The sequence below is a fragment of the Planococcus citri genome, chromosome 1 (assembly GCF_950023065.1).
Source record: "Planococcus citri chromosome 1, ihPlaCitr1.1, whole genome shotgun sequence".
Taxonomy (NCBI): Eukaryota; Metazoa; Arthropoda; class Insecta; order Hemiptera; family Pseudococcidae; genus Planococcus; species Planococcus citri.
In genome coordinates, this window is record NC_088677.1 from 43,958,454 (window position 1) to 43,979,520 (window position 21,067).

The window sequence follows — 21,067 nt, forward strand, 5'->3', positions numbered from 1 at the left end:
CGGGAATACCGCCAGCCGCAAGCTCGCCTCGCTCGTGAATCGATCACTTTATTTCACTCTACGAAATTCGAAAAGAAATAATTCTGATCAGCGATCAACTGACCATTCAACAAGAAATACTTTATTGTTTTTCTTTTCACAATCACAACACAACGCATTAACTTGCTAGGGAGGGCTTGATGAGAGGCAAAGAAAACTCAAAACTGAAGGTGATACTGAACATAAGACAAATATAAGCCCAGAAAAACCATAAAAACGGGTCGGTTGATCTACTGTAGGGCTCTAGCCGGCCTCTAGGCTACGCCTATTCAATGGATAACACGACTCGTTTTGAAGTGGAACGAATATGAAAGTGCGGCCAGCGTTATCATTTACATATTCTGAACAATCTAATTAGTACAAAATATACAAAAATAAATAAAATTTAACAGCTTCAATACACATAAAGAATAGAACACGACAAACAATATCACATCAAATAACTATACACGACATAAATATAACAAACCAAACACTGGTCACAAACAAGGGAAAGCCAGGAAATTAATTTCCTCAATTTGAACAAAATTGTTCATCAGAGAAAACTTAGTACGCTTTTCTTTTATGATTCGAGTCCTGCAATTTTAGGTAATACCAATAATAAGCAACGTAACAATAAATTACACCGCAAGAGTTATGAACAGAAGTGAACATCAGAGGTAGAAATGGATATTTTTTGTCCAATCCCAACATATACTGAAAACAATGTTCATATAAAAATAACAAAGATAAGGAAAAAATGTACAATGTTTCGAAATGATTCAACAAAGAAAACGAAAATGAGCTCCGTTTTACGTTATATAGTTGCGGTAAATTACAAAATGCATAAACGGAATAAATTAGTGTAATTGATACTTTGGTCACTAATTCAAATTGTTCGTACAGCAACGGAAAAACAGAATAGTGACCAACAGTAGATAAAATCAAAAATATTACAGCTTCCTTTCTCCAGATAACTGACATCAGTCTGAAAATGAAAACAATATTATATCAAAGCTTCGGCATATAAGTAAATTGTTCTAGTTTCTAAATCACTTCATTCATCCTACTCACGTTAAAGGAATGACGGGTAAAAGTATCGCTTTCTCGTGTACATGCCATCCAAATGAAAATGAAGAAAACGCACAAATTATCAAAGTTCTAACAAAATGTAGAGGATTCCCCGGATTCAACCATAATTTCCATAAAGCAGGCTGACAAAAAAATCATATAAAACTTAAACATAACGTAATAAGTTTCTCAAGTACATTACGTACGAGTATGCAAATGAATAACCCGATATACTCACTATGATTGTAATAAAAGTAATTATGAATGTATACGATGGATAAATAGAGGGTAACACGCTATGTTCATACTGCTGGACAAGACCTGCCGTCATACCACCACTTTGGCCTTTCATACTATAGCCTAATTTTTTACCTGTGATACGAACATACACATTTTAATTTTTTGTAACAATTGCACTTTTGAATGATAGGTATTCCAAGCAAACTCACCTAGGAAAAATAACACTCTGTCAAGTCCGTTATAAAGCGCCCAAAAATTTGGAGCCCAATATGAATGAGACAATCCTCGTTTGAAAGGGAAAAGTCTACTCAGAACCTGTCGTACAATACTAAGTTTAAATCATCAAGTGTAAAGCATAAATGCAAACGTGGTACAACCAACCTGAAAAAATTCTCCATACAAAATGAATGGACCGAACGAGATCATAAACACAGTGACCACTGCTAATCCCAATTTAACGCAGTTTTTCATGGAAAATGTGTTTCTTGAAACTGAATTTCCAAGAAAGCAGTAATTTCTTAAAAGGTAGATGAAGTACGCAGGTGCCATGTACATGAATATATGTTTCAAATTTAAGAGTATTAAAAACCAAACAGCACTTTCAAATTTCTTATCCTGAAAAATCAAAAATTTAATAAAATATCCCATACACTTATTCACTATTAGGCAGTAGTTTAATTATTCTCACCTCTAACATTCGAACTACAGAAATCAATAGGATACCAAATAAAAACCCATTGTATTGAAAATGAATGTGATCTATCAACAATAACGTAGCATTTGTCAATAATAAGATGATCAGAATAGCTGAGGGAGAATTCCATTGCGATTTCCATTTGCTAGATTTCCTTAATTTACTATCACTAAAATATCTGCCACATCTGTCACAAAATACAGCCAAATAAAACCAGCAATAATCAATTGATTTAAAGAAATGACATTATAGCGAGGTAAAGCAAATATCTAGCGTCTATTTCGTTTACTTTTCTAAAATAATTACTCACGCACTCTTTTACTCCATAAGCATAGAAAAGGTCCATGACAATAACAGAAAATCTTTGAAACAGCAACGTATTCTGCGACTTGTAGTTTAAATTATTCACATCCAACATTTTTGGGTCGAAGTAATATGCAACCAAAGACAACAAGTACTCGAACAACGCGAAGAACGGTGGATAATCTAGAGTCCAATTGGAGTGATTTTCGGTGTACCATTGTTTCATAGGTAAACTGTAAGTAATTGCTAACCAGTTTCTATGAACCTCAAAATCTGTAGATGTGCTGCAAATTTTTAAAGAAAAATAAATGATTATCATATAATTACGAGATGAATCATGAAATATTTCAAATTGATACTTACTAGGAGGGCATCAAAAGTATTTTGAGACAAATTAAACCAATCAAAGTTGCCCAAAACATGATTATTCTTGGAGACTGACCGAGACCGACGATGCTGATGATGTTTTAATATTTAATCTGATGGTTTTCCACATCTACCGTTCTATTTTTCATTTTTCATTATTGCCGACAGAACAAAAACACGTAATCCAAATTGACTCGTACCGTACTGTGTTCAACGTTTGTTAAAGAGGATTCAAACTTCAAAGATAAGAAAACACATCAAACAGTTGATGAGTTGAAACATACATATGTAGGTAAACGCAGATACGCTTCGACCGTCGACCCTTTTGAGTTTTGGCGATATTTTTGTGGAGAATATTATATTTTTGAGAATATTTTGAAATTTGTTTTTTGATTGATAACTGATAACAATCAATCAAAAATTCAAAAAATCACCAAAACCGATGCCAAAACTAAGGCTACTATAAACTTCGTTATGGGTAAGGACAGCCGCCATTGCACATCCAAGAAATGGATAAACATGTTATCTTATCATACGTATGCATACAATTATTCGTGTATAAAATGCAACTTTTTCGATTGTTCGCGGGTTCGGATGAACTTTCATGAGGTCTCAAATTAAAGACGATGAAATTCCCTATCGATTGGTGTTAAATTTTTATCATTTCGCGTAAAAATAACGATTTTATGAATACTTTTTATTTTACTGATTTTTGCATACTACGTACGTCATCTTTAAACTGAAAATACTCGAAATTTTCAGTGGACACATAGGTATTTTAATACAGCAAAATGTTCGTTATTTTATCCTCTTTAGAATGAGCTATTACCGAAAGCTCTACATGCAACCGTTCAAAAGTTTTCGAAGTTTTAAGTTGCGAAAACAAGTTGCGGATGGTAAGTATTGAACTTTGAACTAATATTACTCGAAATTTTCAGTGGACACATAGGTATTTTAATACATCAAAATGTTCGTAATTTTATCCTCTTTAAAATGGTTGTTTACCGAAAGCTCTACCTTCAACCGTTCAAAAGTTTTTGAAGTTCAAAGTTGCGGAAAGTGGTCAAATTGTGTTATTACAGTTATCATGTGTTATCAGTAAGTTATAGTTTTGATCAGTAACCACTTTTCGCAACTTTGATCTTCGAAAACTTTTGAACGGTTGAAGGTAGAGCTTTCGGTAAACAACCATTTTAAAGAGGATAAAATTACGAACATTTTGATGTATTAAAATACCTATGTGTCCACTGAAAATTTCGAGTAATATTAGTTCAAGGTTCAATACTTACCATCCGCAACTTGTTTTCGCAACTTAAAACTTCGAAAACTTTTGAACGGTTGCATGTAGAGCTTTCGGTAATAGCTCATTCTAAAGAGGATAAAATAACGAACATTTTGCTGTATTAAAATACCTATGTGTCCACTGAAAATTTCGAGTATTTTCAGTTTAAAGATGACGTACGTAGTATGCAAAAATCAGTAAAATAAAAGTATTCATAAAATCGTTATTTTTACGCGAAATGATAAAAATTTAACACCAATCGATAGGGAATTTCATCGTCTTTAATTTGAGACCTCATGAAAGTTCACCCGAACTGGCGAACAATCAAAAAAATTACATTTTTTATATGGAAAGTTATATGCATACAGATGCATTCTAATGTTGTTGTGTTCAAGGTTGGATGCAAGATGTCGGCTGTCCTTACCTGTATGAAATTATAGTAGCCCTACCAAAACCTAAGGAACTAAATACCAGGTATGGAAATACGCCATCTTTGGATATGGAAAAAAATTTTCAAGGACTAAATTTATAAATAATACCACCAATTTACGTTATTTTTTTACTTCATATTCATTTTAATACACAAAATAAACATTTTCCCACCATTTTTTTGATTCAATTTCATTATAAGACTGAAATGAAAAAATCACATCACCGTCAAAACTACGAAATCTATAACCAAAAATGGCGTATTTCCATACCTGGTATTTAGTTCCTTACCAAAACCACATAAACCACAAACAGGACAATTATGACGTCACGTTCTTAAAAAAGTTGTCGTCGTTATCACAAAATATAAATATCACAAACACGAAATCTTCAGGCTAGCAGTAGCCAGCCTCTACTCGTAAAGTTCTCTTTGACACTCTTTTCCTGATTAGTTATTAAATTAAAACGGAAGTGAAGTATGATATTACATATTAAATACTATAGTATTTACTAATTAGGTGATTGTTATCACTTATACGTTTATCGATTCGTTGTGTCGGTTCTGATACTGAAGCAGAGCAGAAGTTCTTTTATTCGTAAATTTGGTGTTTGATCAAAACTTAAAATATACAAGATGCCTAAACCGGAGAAAACTCATCAAGAAGATGAGGGAGACAAATCCCATCGACTTACGAATGCTGATTTTCGTAAGTTATTGATGACTCCCAGAACTACTCCAGCAACTATGCCAACCATGGTTTCCAACTCAGCGACCGCCAATAAACCGCAAGAAATTCTGAAAACTATTCCAAAAACAGAAGGTGAGGATAAAGCTGAACGTCGTCGTAAGAAGAAAATATTTTATGCCAAACTAAAGAAACAAGAAGATGATAAAATGGCGGAACTCGCAGAGAAGTACAGAGATCGTGCTAAAGAGAGACGAGATGGTCAAAATCCTGATTATCAGGTAGAAGATCCTCTCTCAGTAGCTAGTGGTTACCGAGCTGTTGCTCCAGATGTTAAATCTGGAATGGACGCCGCAGAACGAAGAAGGCAAATGATTCAGGAATCGAAATTTTTGGGTGGTGACATGGAGCATACTCACTTGGTAAAAGGTTTGGATTATGCGCTGTTACAAAAAGTAAGGAGTGAAATTCAAGTGAAAGAACTGGAACAAGAAGAGGAAATGGAACAAATAGTTAGTAAACCAGTTAAGAAAGAAAAAAAGAAAGATGAGAATGAGATACAGTTTAAAACTAGGTTAGGAAGAAATATTTATCGCGTTGCTTTGGGTAGTAAAACAATTGAACGAAATCCAATGTTCGCACCTGGTAGAATGGCATACGTTATTGAATTACAAGATGATATGATCGATACTGATATTCCAACCACTGTAATCAGAAGTAAAGCTGATGTGCCAAGTTTAGAAGAAAAACCGATGCTGACCACTAATGATATTGTTATTAATAAATTAGCCCAAATTTTGTCTTATTTACGACAAGGGCCCAAACATTCCAGAAAAGCTCGAAGGAGAGAACGATTACAAGTGGGTTTTTTTTTTAAATGTAACGTGTTATATTTTTCTATCTTTTCGTATATTTTCATGTTTTCTGTTTTTTTTCAGGCTGGCGAAGATATGATTTTCCCTGATGTGGGTGATTATGTACCATCAACAGATAAACGTTCGGATGATAAAAAGAAAACGTCTAATTACTTCTCTGACACCAAATCAAACGAACCACGTAGCTCTTATAAAGAAGAAAAAGCGGTTTCCAAGTCTCAGTCGTCTTCTAATCACGAATCGAAGGCAGCTGGATTACTATCAAAGTTGGCAGCCGAACCAACTGGGTACGCGGAATGTTATCCTGGTTTAGAGGAAATGCAAGATGCAGTGGAAGATTCAGATGATGAAGTAGATTATACTAAAATGGATCTTGGTAATAAAAAAGGACCAATTGGTAGATGGGATTTCGATACCCAAGAAGAGTACAGTAATTATATGAACAGCAAAGAAGCTCTTCCGAAAGCAGCGTTTCAATATGGAGTTAAAATGGCAGACGGTCGTAGAACTAGAAAATATAATAAGGAGAAAAATGAAAGAGCTGAGTTAGATAGAGAATGGAATAAGATTCAAAATATTATTCAGAAACGTAAAGCTCCTCATTCAGATGGAATGCCACAGTTCAAAATGCCTCGCTACTAATTTTTCAAATTTTATTCAGCTTTGAAAACTTACGGTTTTTTCATCATTCACGTTTCATATGCATATATGTACATTATGTACGTAATGCTATAATACATGTATTTTTTTCGCGTAATAAAACAGATAGTTTAAGAAAACATAATTTAAGAGTTTATTGTAACACTTATTGGAACATACAAAATGACGAATGTAAAATAAACTATGTACCATATACTAATTTCAATTTTCTTAAAACGCTTACAAAAAGATGAAAAACGTCAGTACTTGTTGCGCAGAACCGATGCATAACTCGTGCTGAGTGAGCGAAACTGCGCTTATAAAAAAATTTAAAAAACGGACTAGAAAAGTTTTTCTCGACTTTTTGTAACGAAAAGAATTCAACCAATTAATCTATTCTTCCTTCTTTTTCGATTCTTTACCCCGGTATTTTCTTTTCAACCAGTTGTAAATGTTTTTTAAAGAAAGAAGCACCGGTATCATTACCGGCAAGTACAATGGAATGTAAACGGCATATTTCTGATCATCCGGAAAATATAACAACGCTAATAATGACGGATGAGTAAAAGCAAATTCGCTATGAATAAACGATTTAGTACTGAAGTTTAAGGCGTCAACTAATAACCCGTCTTGCAATGATTTCAAAGTTTTTTTAGCAGTAATTACTGCTTCCAAAACTGCATTACCAACTTCATTAGTAATAACAATATTGCTTATTTCACCTAAAAGCTGAGATAACGAGGTTAAGGTAATTCTAGAGGAAATGAATTGCTCTAGAATACGCATACGATATAAACCATCCATCTCCCAAGGAAGAATTTGTTTTCCAAACTTAGATGGTATTACGTTCGTATTGAAAGAAAAATCACTTAATCCTAACAATGTTTTGAATTGGGATAGAAATACTTTCATCACTTTATTCGGATTAATCTTTAAAGGCTGGTGTTCAACGCAGTGCGAACTATTTGGATTGATCAATTGAACAGCTCCCCATCTGGCAGAAAGAACAGCAGATGTAGGCTTATTGCGATGGTCTACAAATACCATCGGACTGTGTTCGCATTTTGTTACGTAAAGAACGAAATTTATACAAGGATTTTTCGCAACTCCAGAACCTAAAAATTGATGAATTATGTAAAATTATAAGCTTTCGCATGAAAAGTACATACATGAAAGAAATTCCAATATACCAATTTTCTTTTCTAGCGGCGTAATGATATGTGGTACTTGCTTATGATGCAATACAAAATGATCATCAACTTTTCTAGGAATCTGTTGAAGATTCACGAAATACAGCCATTGCGATTTGATTCTGAACTCACTCAAGAGATGCAGTTGATTGAGGAGTGGTCGAAAAAATTCTGAAATTTGATGAATATTCGAAGTTAATCTAGTCGTAGGGTATATTACTCATAGATTTCACATTCAAAAATATAAACCCTACGCTCTAAAATGATTGCGCTATTCCAATCGAATTTAATACTTTCAGGCTCTGGATTTACTACTGTGAAAATAATATCGTATTTTGGATGCGGACGCATTTTACGTAGAAAATCAAGATTTTCAGACGTATAACCGGGATGCGTAACTGCTCTGATTGATTCTATCAATATTTTTTCATGTAGAACAACTTCTTGCAGAAAATCGTAAATTTCGGTAGGAACTAGAAATACAAATTATGATAGTTAGAGGTAATACGAAATAAAACTAAATCGCTGTTAATCCGTACTCACGAGTTTCTCTCTTGAAATACGCAGTACGATGCCTTCCTATGATTACATTATTATTAGATGAGAATGAAGCTTCCAAAAGCAATAAGAAGTTAGGCTTATCCACATGTAGCTTCTCGATGTCTTCCAAATCATGAATACTTTTGTTTTGGACTTCACTCGGAGAAGACAGCAATTGAAAATTTACTGTGAATAAATCTGCAAACGAACAATTAATTTGTTGTTCAGTATAGCAAAGATAAGTATCGTATGATCGCTCAAAACTAACTTGATTGAGAAAAAAGTTTCCGTAAAGAATTTTGCATTTGGATACCCAGGTTTGGGTGTATCGTACTAAGACATACAGTAAATGGAAACGTAACATTCTCATACTTCAGATTTGAAATTTCATCGTACGGGAAATAACTTCTTTCTACTTCAGTCATTTTCCACCATAATGGTAATCCGATAATGATGAGAATTACAACGAACGAGAGCGCTGCCCACATTCGTTCATCTTCTGCAATGAAAAATTAGACGTAAGATACATGAACTGATACATTTCAGAGGGAGAAAATGAGTTCGGTGATCGTGAATGTATACCAACCATCATCTATTGAGGTGTCTTCTTTGATGTCACTTTCATCTGCTACATCTGATTCTAAAGACGAACTATCGTCAACTGTTGCCGTCATTTTCTTCACCTTAAGACCGGAGTTTAGTTTTTAATTCAACACTTTCTTCAATCATACAGAAAATAAATACACAAATCAGCAGATCGAAGTCGAATCTAATTAATAGTTTAATAACTAAGTGATGAAAACATTAATTTTTTAAAAAAAACGAAGAAACTCAAAACTCAAATTAAAGTGATAAGAACTTTTAGAAATTGAGGAGCTCATTGCAAAAGTAGCCCTTGTCACATGAACCTATGCAATCTCCAAAGCTCTCTCTTGAGCGTACCCAGTATCATGAATGTAAACTCTATAAAGCAATTCCTCTCAGGGCTACTCAGGGTAGACTAACTTGACGGTCATTTCATCATTACAACATGATCTCCGCAGTTGGCAATAGGTGCAATCGAGTAAAACGTGTCTAAAAGTTCATGTGACAAGGGCTACTTTTGCAATGAGCTCCTCAATTCCTACCAGGGATGTTCCTTGACATGTCAAATAACTTTTTTGACATTACATGTCAAATAACTGTCAAATAACTATTAGTGTCAAATAACATGTAAAATTACATTTGAGAATGTAAAATAATTCAGCCAATCACAGACAAGGAAAATTCACTGATAATAACTGATAACTCAGTAATTTTTCAGCTTAAGAATGAATTATGAATGATTACGAGTCAAAATTCGTTTCAAAATGGAAAAATTTTAAATAAATTACCACCAGTAAGGCTGCAAAGAGTAACACTTTCATTTCATCTCATGAAATAACGTTAAAAACACAAAATCACAGTCGAGTCAATGAGAATTTATTCATTAATAGGTATCATTATTCGGATTTGTTTTCACAATCATTGCTCTTCCAACAGTATCCTTTGGTCTCATTCTCATCTCATTCCTTTTCACATTTATTTTCACAAAACTTTCAAATCTAATTATACTCAAATTTCAAATCAACGCAAATGAGTTAAATCAAACTAAGTTCAGTTCAACATCAAAGAAACAGAAAGCTCAATCAAAATCAAATACCTACTTGTTAATTGGCTTGTGAGAATTCGATTTTGAGCATTTTTGTAGTTTTTTTACATTTTTTTTAGTTATTTGACATGTGTCAAACAATTCGCGTTATTTGACAATGTAAAATTACGTTATTTTACACAGTTATTTTACAGTAAAATAACTCGAGTTATTTGACGGAACATCCCTGATTCCTACTATCCTACTAAATTCTGAAGAGAGCGCAGCCAGCGCAATCTAAGTGTCCGTATGTTTTCTCCTGTGCTTTAAAGCTTGAACTTTCGTTATCAGTAAGTAATTTTGTTGAGTTTATCATTTCTGCGCTTACAATTCTGTGATTAATTACGAGCTTATTATTGTTGAGTACTTGCTTATCATGTAATAGAGAAAAATGTAAAATGTTAATTAAGTTTCAGATTTTTCTAATTGCAGTCATCTTTTAGTTTTACGCTAACGTTTCCACCCTTATCGAAACAATGCTGAAATAAATCATAAGCTTCAATTTTGAATATGGGCGCTAGAGAATCAAAAAGTTGCTGCATAACATACGAAGATGCACTGAAAAGAGGTAAGAGTACAATTGGGGTTTTAAAGCAATGTCGCATGCAAGAAATTCATTTGTTGTGCCTTCAAAGTCCTCCAACTTGTCAACTATTTCTGATGTAATATAAATTACTTACATTTTTCAATTTGGCGGAATACATTACTTACATAATTGAAAAGTAATGAGGTTCAAGGCTACATTATTTGTTATTCTATCTTGCATTATTCCATTGTTTTTATCAAATAGATGTTTGAAAAGTTTCCTATTGTGATAAGCTGTGTTCTATCATTTTTATTTATTGACATTAAAGATAATTCTTGAACTAATAATTTTCCAAACTCGTACAGTGACGTTTTCAATTTATATTTTATCTCTACTTTTTGTTACGCAGTTAGCGAACAGGAATTGAAACGGTTGAAAGAGGCTTTCAAACGAAATGCTTCTCAGAATGGCACCATCACCAAATTTTGTTTCATTAAAGATGTACTCGGAGATTATGTTCCTGTTCCGTTGGCGGAGGTAAATTTTTGTTTAATGTTTGAAAATATATTTCATTTCCGTCATTAAATACAAATAATTTGATCAACAGTGCATATTCGTTACGTGCGGAGGAACTACGAAAGGTATTACATTCAGGGATTTGTTTTGCGGTTTGGTTTTGTTCACACGAGGTTCAGCGGATGAGAAATGCGAATGTAATTTATTTTTCTATAATGAATTTCATCCAACTTTGAACTTCAATTATTATTTCAATTAATTGATGACGTATTCTGTACTTAGTCTTATTCAACGTGTACTCGAATGAAAATGGATCGTACATTTCAAAAGCAGATTTTCAGAAATTGATTCCCAGTATTGAATTTCCAAATACAGTCGATTCAGATGCGGTGGCTGCTCTCTTTGACAGAGTGCGTAAAATTTTCAAATTGATGAGTTAAATGTTGATTTGCTTCTCTGAGATCGCAATTTTCTTCCGTAGAATGATAAAGTTACGTACGAAGAATTCGCCAAATGGATGAAACAATACAGAGATGCTACTTCGCTTTCTCGTTGGCTGTTTTCCGAATGCAATTCCGTGTCGCTGAGTAATGAACTTGATATGCCAACATTCTACCAAACTTTAGCTGGAGTTACTCATTGTAAGTTTTCTCGTTATAACTACTATGAAGGCTGCAATTAATTAATCAATAGAACATCGTCCTGACATAACTAATGCAACGGAATGAATGAATATCATCATACATGTACCATTTTTTCGCCGACAGTTTTATTGACACATATGTACTTTAAAATCGTCATTTGTGGTTTTTGTTTATTATGCTCACTGAATAGTTTTACGACAGATGACATGAGAAATTACTCAATTTGCATGCTAAATACATAGCTCTTGGGTGTACTAAATTTATGAGTAGGTATGTAAGAATTGACGATAAATTCTTTCAATGAAAAGAAAATTTATGTTCACAGTGAAAGAAGCGGACATCATTGATTTAGAAAAAGTATATTGGAACTTGAAAGAGCAATCAAAATCAGGTAAATTGGATTTGGAAACGTTATTACCCATGATACATCCCCCGTTACCGTCAGACGTCTGTGAAAGTTTCTTCAACGCATTCGATGAAAATCGAGATGGTCATATAGATTTCAAGGAAATGGCTTGTGGTATATCAGCAGCCTGCGGAGGTCCATTAACCGAGCGACAGAAGTGTACGTTGGTGTAGATACTGCGAATTGAAGTATTAGTCATTCAAACAGTTGATTATATATCATATTTTTTTTCTAATTTTCAGTTTGTTTCAAAATTTTTGATGTCGATCGAGACGGGGTCCTATCTAAAGAAGAAATTAAAAATATGATAGATATTTTGCTCTTGGTTCATAAAGAAAATACCTACGAAGGAGGAAATATAGGTATGGTTTGGTGTGTGTTCCAGAGAGTTCTTCTCATTATAACTATTTTATGCGTGTGTGTATTTTTTTTTTGCAGATAAAGAGGTTGTATTTGAAGATATTAAATGTCACAAAAGCAATGAATTCTTAACCGTTGAAGAATATGTGATGTGGACTGATAATAATGATATCTCCATAGATTTTTTAAATTTGATTTTCCAAGTAAGTTGAATAATGAAAAAACTCATGTGGTAGTAATATTCGATTTGTTTTATAATACCTAATATTATTGTCCCTAGGTGTGCCATATCGTTTTTGGATTGAAACCAGTTTCACGACAAGAAGAACGTAAAATTGTTCTAGGCTGGTTGCAACGAGAAGAACGTAGAGGATTTCTTGTGGGTCAACGATGGTGTTTGATTGCTATCGAGTGGTGGCATACTTGGGATCGTTATGTCGCCTCACCTAATAGAGTTAGTACATACATCAATCAAACAGTTTTGTTATTGATTTTTATGGAAGTAGCCTCATTCGGACGTTTTTTCATTGCTTCAAATGTTGTTGTACTTGTTCAAGGTCATATGTAGATGATTCGTCGTGTTTTTGTTAACAATTCAAATTCACTTATTCCTTCACTTTTTTCCTTTTTTTCTCTGCCCGTCCCCTCCCCTAATTAAAGTCATTGTATCAACCATTGTCTTACAGCCATAAGAATGATATCAGTTTCATCATTACCAGAGAAACGTCATTATCATTTTATTAGCAAATTCGAGTATTTAACGTTAACTTGAATCGCGAGTGGTCTCTACTCGTTGGTTTAAAAAAAATGATTTCTGTGAAAGACGACAATTAAATTCTGAAGAACAGTTGCAAGCTGTTAAAAATAGGCTTTGGTTTTTTATTTTTTCGCTCTGCATGTTCAAATGTTCCAATTAGAATCGCAATATTTCTTTTCATTTTGATTATTTGTTTCTCCCTGTTTGTAGAGTACTTCAAGTTGTGCTCCAGCTGAATTTAAAGTTAACCAAGATGCTGGTCGTTCACATTCCATGACATTTATCCCCACCAATTTTTCGGGGTATGGTTTAAAACGTATATTTCACTTTCAAAGGTTACAAAATCGTAATAAATTATCATTTTAAAGGTCATTTTCCAATCAATCCAATATCTCTAATGGAAGTCAACGAGGATTACCTGGTTGTCGACCAGGGCCTATCGACAATTCTTCTTTAATATTGCCGAATTCGTACAAGGTATGGTATCGCGTAATTTTTATTGTTTATTGATTAGTTTCGTAATGCGTACCGATGAAATTGTTTATTCAGGTTCAAACTCTAACGGACGAAGGTGGTAAATTGAAGAAAAATTTGCAACGTATATACGATTACGAATTAGTGCCAAATTCGTTGTGGAAAGCGTTGAAAAGGTGGTATGGTGCGTCATTATGCATTCCTCGACAGGTTTGTTCTATTTGAAGAGAAATTTGATTACAACATATCGAGAAAAAAAAGTCATTGACGGTTAATGGTTTCCTTAGGTTATCAAATGCACCAATAAAAACGAAACAGAATTAGAACTGTATCCGATTACTTTACGCATTCTGCGTCATCAAGTGCAATCTACCATTAATAATCGTATGGCCTATCCCCAGTCAAATTCTTGGTCTGGAATGGCCGGTGGATATGGAGCTGCTGCTTTGAGTATGATCCACTCAATAACATCCTAATCCTAGTTAAAGGAGTATATTTTTTTTCACAAGTTGTAATTATTGTTTTCTAGTTGGCGCATCTAGTTATTCTTATTCTGTTAATGCTAATGCCGTACCGAAACGATATATCGCTCATACTGCCACATTCAGCCGTTTAGATGCGATTAAACACGTTTATAATTATTTATGCAATAGATTAAAAATCAGGCCTGAAGATGTTAGACTGTGGAAGTTTTACGATGAGGTATTTTTTCATAATGTAACATTTTTCGTCAAGTTACGGGCATTTCATTGTTACTGATGCTTTTTAGAACAACATGAATTTAATCGAAGATGAAGATTTCACCTTGGAGAAACTGGGTATTCGCGATGATGATCAGATCCTGATGGAAGTTAGAAATAAAGATTTAACCTGGCCCGAAGAGATTGGATCCATCGCATTAAATTCGACTGAAAAATGCAAACAAAGTTAGTTTAAGAATAATCACGTTTCTTTGTTGTGTATAGTTTTGGTGTATTAATTTTCTCGCATTTCATATATTTCACAGTACCAACTGAGCGAGGAGCGACCGGTTTAAATAATCTCGGCAATACCTGCTTTATGAATGCAGCTTTGCAGTGTGTGAGCAATACCCAGGCTTTGACTTTATACTTTATTAAGAACATGCATCTATACGAATTAAATCGGTAGGAACATTTTGAATAGACAACACTTTTTTTGTTCGATTCCAGATACCCAATGTTTTCATTTTTATTGCAGAATTAATCCACTGGGTATGAAAGGACATATTGCTAAGCGATACGGTGATTTAATTCATGATATTTGGAGCGGTACTGCCAGAACAATTGCGCCTCTGAAGCTTCGGGTAAGTGAACAATTAATTTTTCATACTACTCGTATGCTAGGCTGGTTTGAAAGTTCTTCTTGGCTTCTTAAGTTTATTTATGATGGCATGCCTACGTGTATGAGAATAGCAAACAAACGACTAATTTTTTTGTCGTCGCAGTGGACTATCGGAAAATATGCACCTCAGTTTAGCGGTTTTCAACAGCACGATTCGCAAGAGCTGTTGGCGTTTTTGTTAGATGGATTGCACGAAGACTTGAATCGCGTACACGATAAACCATATTTGGAATTGAAAGACAGTGAATGTAGGCCGGATGTAGCTGTGGCACAGGAGGTGAATATCACTACGTTGAACCATGAGTTTTATTATTTGAAATTATATAATATGTAATTGTTTTTCATTTAGGCGTGGGAAAATCATATTTTAAGGAATAAGTCGATAATTGTTGATTTATTTCACGGGCAACTGAAGTCAAAAGTAACGTGTAAGAAATGTGGTCATGAGTCTGTTAGATTCGATCCTTTCAATTATTTATCACTGCCATTACCAATGGAGTCGTACATTTGTGTCCAAATCATTGGTAAATATTGCTATGATGAAGAATACCAACGTGAAAAATTAGATTGAATTACGTTTTTCTTATTTTTTGTCATTTATTTTTGTAGTGATTAAGTTGGACGGAACTGTGCCTATGAAATATAGCCTTCGTTTAAACGCGGATGATACCTATTTAACGATAAAACAACAATTAATGCAGCGTTGCGGTATTCCTGGTTATCTTTTAAGGCTGGTTCAGATATCTGCTTCAAATATAAAGGTAAATAGATGCATAAAAGTAAGAACATCAATTATTTAATGGAAAATATATTATTTGGGTTAATTTTTCACAGTGTACTCTAGCCGATGATCAAAAAATAAAACCAATTCAAAATGGGTGTAATATGTTATACGCTTACGAATTACCATCGACTTTCAACAGTTCCGGATCTATATCCGGTGATGAAGAACGTCTTTCGATTTCGTCGATTAAATCTACTCATCGCGAAGCAGCTCAAACGTTCACTGCTATACAGCGTTCCGTTCGACCTGGCTCTCAAACCAATCTAGGTTATATTAAACGTAGAATATACATAACGTCGTATCATTGTTATGAAAAGAAAACGCGTAACTCGAATAAGTTTTTGATTTCAGGTATCTCGAATGGGCAAATCAGAACAATAAGTGAAGACTCATCTGATAGTGCGGTAAACTCGTCGTCCGGTGGTGAAATTTGTTGCTCCGAGGTAAGCTGGTTGAAAACTTCTCCTCTGTGCATGCTAACATCAATTCCTTCTTGCTTTCAGGTATGATTTTGTGCTTGGTATATGCTTATTTTCACGATTACATTGTACTGATATCAAAGACGGCACGAGTGTTTTTCAAATTTAAATCCGAAATTTTGATTTCCGCTGAGTGATATCTGTACAATTTAACGAGAATTGTATGCCAATTATAGTGTAGTGTTATTGAAATATTTAGTTTCTAGTCATTGATTTGGTTTTGGTTTTAATTTATTCTTACAAGATGTCCGTATTATTGATGTGTGAATATCATCAATGAGTAGATTAATCTTTCATTGTTTAGCGTTCCATTTTCATTATATATATATTTTTTGTTTTTTTTTCCAAAGTCAAGTCAGGAACGAAACACTTTTTGCGAGTAAGGCCTCTATTTCGGTTTGAAGATGTAGCTGCTCAGCTGCTGTTACTTATGCTAAAAATTTTAAAAGAAATAATTATCAATACTGACTCCTCTAATCTTCAGTCTCCACTCACGGTTAGGTATTTACGTTACTGTTGTTCTCTCTGCAGTTTTCAAAATAATTTTGCCTTCAAATGTCAACACAGGCGTTCTGCTTTTAGTGTTTTTGTTTTGGTACCCCCAAATTTGAATGAGTCAAACTTTTGATGCGAATCATGTATTTCGGATTCACAGTATGGGTTTTAGAAGTACTCCAATTTTATCTGTATTTCAATTATTAGATGATGGATGACAATATAATGCATGCGATTAAACCTGTAACGTATGTAGACTACGTTGTTGCTTGGATAAATGCTTTTATTTCTAATTAAATTTGTTATAAGTTCCGGTGGTATTTGTAAAATTTAGTTTAACTTGTTTGCAAATTTGGAAGCATGAAAAAATTTGAGTAAGTCTTATTTTGTTGTTGATATTTCGAGTATATAAATTGTAATGCGAATGAAGTGCGTAGTTTGCTACAGTTACATGTCAATATGAAAGCTTTGTTTTTAGTGTGGCTAGCTTAGACATTTTTCTTGCGAATGAGCACGAATACTAAGATGTGGGAATGGTTAGATGGGTTTTTAAAATCATAATTATCTTTTCGCTTGATAAATTGCTGAATGGGCGATGAAAAAATGACTATTTTCTACGAATCACTGGAAGAATACTTTTGAAATTGAAGTACTTAATGTAATATTCTAATCGATGATCGTGAATTTAGAGTACGAGTATGTTAATTCTACGATACTAATTGTGACATTCATATTTAAAGAATAATCAATACAATTTTTATTCAATCAGAGTCCTGAAAGCAATTCATCGCCAGCTGATTGCTCTGAAATGCTGTTGGAAGAAATGTCAGGCCGTCTAACTGTTGATAGTGGCCATTGTAGCGCAAGTAGTGCAAGTTTAGCGGACAGTACCGATACTACGAATGATACTTCGCAACAGCAAACCTATATTATTGCGCTTCATCGCAAAATGGTATTTGAATATTTCAAATTGTTTTGTTGCTGTGTCGTGCCAACTGTACTAAGATGTTGATTTTAATTTCGCAGATGAGACAAGATGTTTATTTCGTGTCCTCTCAAAGAAGCAAACCTAGTTTATTCGGCTTACCGGTGATAGTACCTTGTCAAGATAATACTACACATTCCGAATTGTATCAATCTGTGTGGCTACAAGTCGCCCGATTCGTATCACCGCTGCCACCTAGTGAAGCGACTATTCTGAATCATGCCACAGACTGGTGAGTGTGCGTTTCAGTTTTAATATAGCTCTGCAAATTAAAATATTTTATTTAGCGTTCTATAGATGATCCGCGATCATTTGGATTATTTAACTAATTCAATTTTTTTCGTGATGGTTGCAGCGACGATAGTTTGGGTTATGAGTTTCCATTCTTATTGAGAGCAGTTAATAAAGATGGTACTCAATGTGCTTGGTGCCCATGGTATAGATTTTGTCGCGGATGTCTGATTCAATGCTGCGATGCTGAATTTAGATTTTCGTCGAATTTTATTGCTATTGATTGGGATCCTACGGCGCTTCATTTACGTTACCAGACCTCGCAAGAGAGTGTAAGTTTTTCAATTTATTGATCCATGGTGTATTAAGATACACGGCTTAATTGACGTTATTTTGATAGGAATATGAATGCATCGGAGAGCAATTCAGTCAGAAATCGTCTGAGCCGTTGGATCTTGCCAATTGCTTAGAAGCGTTTACTACCGAAGAACATTTGAGCGACGATGAAAAGTACTACTGCTCTAAATGCAAAGAGCACCGACCAGCGTCGAAAAAATTACAAATATGGAGGTTACCTCCAATCTTGGTTAGTACCAAAAAGCGCACATTGCATCCGCTGCCGCTTATGTCACCTTCGTTTTCATGATTTGGTTTCTGTTTACAGATAATTCATCTTAAAAGATTCCAATTCTTGAATGGCAAATGGGTCAAATCTCAGAAAGTAGTGAAATTTCCGTATAAAGAGTTTGATTTGACTGACTACTTAGCAGCAGTGCCTAGAGAAACCATAAATAGGTACAAAGAATTGAAGAACAAAAAAAATAAGAAGCTAAAGTAGGTTATTTTTTTTTATTCTTGAATTTATACTGACCAGTGTACGTATTCAATTTCACTATTTGTTTGTATTTTAGAGATTGGCCGATGAATGAGAATGATAATAGTGATTATAGCAATAACGTTCCATTTGAGATCAAATCAGAAGAGCAACTTCATTTTTATGGTACCCAAAATTTACCGAAATCGATTTTACATTGCGAATCAACGGAGATATTAATCAGTTCTATTGATTTTAGAACCTAATGATAAGCCTGGTCCTTGCGGTGATGTTAACAATAGCAAGAATTTTAGCGATAATGGAGATATGTGCCAAAAACGTAAAAGACTGGAATCAACGTCGCTCAGCAGAACACCGATAGATGATACTGCGTTGCAAGATTTCCATCAACATAGATTAAAAGATGACGATGATATTTTTGATTTGAAATATAATCTATATGCAGTTGTGGTGCGTATATTATACATACTATTTACTTGCATTATCTATTGCGATGTGACTCGTCGTGTGTCATTTATCATTTCAAGTACCTATATAGGTATAATTTTTATATTTTTTCCAATTGCAATCTTTAGTGCCATTCGGGTATACTTGGAGGTGGCCATTACGTTTCGTATGCTTGTAATCCTAACGGCAAGTGGTATTGTTACAATGATAGCAGTTGCAGGGTAAGTTAATTTTTTAAAAAAACTATTCGTTTTTTAAAATTTTGTATAACAATAGATTTAATCTTAGTCATTGTGGTGCCCGTTTGAAGTATACGTAGTCATTGCGGGCACCACAAGGTCTTTTTATATAAAACGATGTAAAATTTCATGTCATGCACTCTAATGTAAAATTATTTTTTTTTGTGGGCACCACTATGAATAAAAACCCAAACTGCACCGAAACTCATTTATCATACATATATATGTGATCCTCTATGTACGCGGGCATCTTAATTACCATAAAAGACCCGGGCACCACAAGATATATGTATTTTTTTTTTTACAGGAGGTGAACAATGATATGGATACAAGCTGCGCGTACATGTTATTCTACGAGAGGGAAGGATTAGATCATAAAAGATACATGCCAAATGTAATGGGTAAAAATCCGCTTGATATCAATGATCTTGATCAAGATTTCGAGTCAGACTACAAAAAAATGTGCCATCTCATGTGATACCAAATTGTATTTGTTTTTCCCTTTAAATTATAAATTTTCGAATATACTTACTACATAGAACCTGTAATGTCGCATGTCCATTCTTGTCCTGTAATTGTTCAATTCTCGCAATGACTACTGAGTGAAATTCTGCTTATTCGTAGTGAAAAATAATTTATCGTTTTCGTTCTATTGATTTATTATGTTTTTAATTTTTTTTTGCTCTTTTGTTTTAAGTAATCAAAAATGTATGTACTTTTTTGACTACTATTTAAATTACCATTGTTTATTTTATAGCTGTAGTCCTATGAAATGATTGCTTGTTTTTACCTTATTGTTTATTTATTTCTTTTTTTCATTTCAACTTAATTTCGCAGGCATTATTTCTATAGTCATTCCCACTGTTTGTTACTTTAACTTCTATGTTAAGAATGCGATTCTTGTAAAAGTACAATTTTTTGTTACCATAAGATTTTAATGAATTTATTAATGCTTTAGTAAGCTACTTACGGATAATTTTTTAATTGGAATGTTTTAAGATTCTTTAAAAAATTTTTGTTGCGTTGTCTTTAATTATGCTTAGTTTTTGTTTTTATTGTTATCGTAATACGTAGCTCTGAAATCGAGGGCAGAGATTCGATTGTATTGAAAACAACTTGATGCTGAAATATTGGAGCGGATGTATTTTCAAATGAATTAATGTGTTATTTATCTTTGTTTGTATCGTAATACGTGATATGTTACCCGTTTAAAATGTACCTATTGAACGTTTTTTTTTCTTTCTTTATAAAGACGTCGAGCGGTTAATATTTCAGTCGTCGACTTGTTTAGAATACCTTGCTATAATTATGAAAAATTAATTATTGTTACACTTATTATATAACACTTTTTCTATTTTTTCATGTTAGCACATTTCATTGAAGCTTCGTTGTTTATACTTATTCCTTAAAATTACGTTCAATATTATTCATCGTCATTTGTATTATTATTTTGTGCATTCCTTTTCCAGAAACTTGTTTCATTGTATTTAATCATTACACAGAAATCGCTGTACTGATTTGTGTT

At 33.7% G+C, this 21,067-nt stretch overlaps 4 protein-coding genes across 9 annotated transcripts; 2 read left to right on the plus strand and 2 right to left on the minus strand.

The window, feature by feature from the left end:
- Positions 1-99: 99 nt before the first annotated feature.
- On the minus strand, positions 100-3,454 carry xit (ALG6/ALG8 family glucosyltransferase xit). The gene is made up of 8 exons (XM_065345174.1): positions 2,690-3,454; positions 2,338-2,610; positions 2,018-2,210; positions 1,711-1,944; positions 1,539-1,644; positions 1,328-1,461; positions 1,093-1,232; positions 100-1,006 (listed from the first exon to the last, which is right to left on the minus strand). The coding sequence occupies exons 1-8, from the start codon at positions 2,746-2,748 to the stop codon at positions 586-588; spliced, it is 1,560 nt and encodes a 519-aa protein (XP_065201246.1). The 5' UTR covers positions 2,749-3,454; the 3' UTR covers positions 100-585.
- Positions 3,455-4,802: 1,348 nt separating this feature from the next.
- beag (IC cytokine homolog beag) lies at positions 4,803-6,819 on the plus strand. The gene is made up of 2 exons (XM_065345176.1): positions 4,803-5,949; positions 6,028-6,819. The coding sequence occupies exons 1-2, from the start codon at positions 5,038-5,040 to the stop codon at positions 6,604-6,606; spliced, it is 1,491 nt and encodes a 496-aa protein (XP_065201248.1). The 5' UTR covers positions 4,803-5,037; the 3' UTR covers positions 6,607-6,819.
- Positions 6,734-10,136, minus strand: PIG-S (phosphatidylinositol glycan anchor biosynthesis class S). 5 transcript variants are annotated; one of them, XM_065345172.1, is made up of 7 exons: positions 9,707-10,136; positions 8,920-9,052; positions 8,602-8,832; positions 8,337-8,531; positions 8,048-8,266; positions 7,794-7,964; positions 6,734-7,718 (listed from the first exon to the last, which is right to left on the minus strand). In XM_065345172.1, the coding sequence occupies exons 2-7, from the start codon at positions 9,005-9,007 to the stop codon at positions 6,997-6,999; spliced, it is 1,626 nt and encodes a 541-aa protein (XP_065201244.1). In that variant the 5' UTR covers positions 9,008-9,052; positions 9,707-10,136; the 3' UTR covers positions 6,734-6,996. The 5 variants fall into 5 exon arrangements, with proteins under 5 accessions (XP_065201244.1, XP_065201245.1, XP_065201242.1 ...); XM_065345173.1 differs by lacking the exon at positions 9,707-10,136 and adding an exon at positions 9,556-9,690; XM_065345170.1 differs by lacking the exon at positions 9,707-10,136 and adding an exon at positions 9,461-9,684.
- Positions 10,137-10,317: 181 nt separating this feature from the next.
- Usp32 (Ubiquitin specific protease 32) lies at positions 10,318-21,057 on the plus strand. 2 transcript variants are annotated; one of them, XM_065345167.1, is made up of 31 exons: positions 10,318-10,570; positions 10,938-11,065; positions 11,136-11,241; positions 11,327-11,454; positions 11,526-11,685; positions 12,014-12,253; positions 12,337-12,456; positions 12,533-12,657; positions 12,735-12,908; positions 13,422-13,513; positions 13,580-13,688; positions 13,761-13,895; positions 13,973-14,135; positions 14,215-14,387; positions 14,455-14,611; positions 14,692-14,830; positions 14,904-15,009; positions 15,151-15,324; positions 15,397-15,571; positions 15,657-15,808; positions 15,882-16,098; positions 16,183-16,334; positions 17,575-17,757; positions 17,832-18,022; positions 18,146-18,353; positions 18,422-18,607; positions 18,686-18,855; positions 18,933-19,021; positions 19,095-19,306; positions 19,432-19,524; positions 19,850-21,057. In XM_065345167.1, exons 1-31 carry the CDS (start codon positions 10,513-10,515, stop codon positions 20,018-20,020), a joined length of 4,686 nt encoding a protein of 1,561 aa, XP_065201239.1. In that variant the 5' UTR covers positions 10,318-10,512; the 3' UTR covers positions 20,021-21,057. The 2 variants fall into 2 exon arrangements, with proteins under 2 accessions (XP_065201239.1, XP_065201240.1); XM_065345168.1 differs by having other exon boundaries at positions 10,319-10,570; positions 16,183-16,274.
- The last annotated feature ends 10 nt before the right edge of the window (positions 21,058-21,067 follow it).

Bases quoted from the DNA above. Each gene is read 5' to 3' on its own strand.
- xit (XM_065345174.1), bottom strand. From the start codon at position 2,748: ATGTTTTGGGCAACTTTGATTGGTTTAATTTGTCTCAAAATACTTTTG. The intron at 2,211-2,337 runs GTGCGTGAGTAA...ATTTTGTGACAG, and splicing joins TATGCTTATGGAGTAAAAGA to ATGTGGCAGATATTTTAGTG. The intron at 1,645-1,710 runs GTTGGTTGTACC...ATTGTACGACAG, and splicing joins TGTATGGAGAATTTTTTCAG to GTTCTGAGTAGACTTTTCCC.
- beag (XM_065345176.1), top strand. From the start codon at position 5,038: ATGCCTAAACCGGAGAAAACTCATCAAGAAGATGAGGGAGACAAATCC. The intron at 5,950-6,027 runs GTGGGTTTTTTT...GTTTTTTTTCAG, and splicing joins GAAGGAGAGAACGATTACAA to GCTGGCGAAGATATGATTTT.
- PIG-S (XM_065345172.1), bottom strand. From the start codon at position 9,007: ATGACGGCAACAGTTGACGATAGTTCGTCTTTAGAATCAGATGTAGCA. The intron at 8,833-8,919 runs GTTGGTATACAT...TTTTCATTGCAG, and splicing joins AGACACCTCAATAGATGATG to AAGATGAACGAATGTGGGCA. The intron at 7,719-7,793 runs GTATATTGGAAT...ATCAATTTTTAG, and splicing joins GCCGCTAGAAAAGAAAATTG to GTTCTGGAGTTGCGAAAAAT.
- Usp32 (XM_065345167.1), top strand. From the start codon at position 10,513: ATGGGCGCTAGAGAATCAAAAAGTTGCTGCATAACATACGAAGATGCA. The intron at 13,896-13,972 runs GTTTGTTCTATT...TGGTTTCCTTAG, and splicing joins CATTATGCATTCCTCGACAG to GTTATCAAATGCACCAATAA. The intron at 17,758-17,831 runs GTATTTGAATAT...TTAATTTCGCAG, and splicing joins TTGCGCTTCATCGCAAAATG to ATGAGACAAGATGTTTATTT.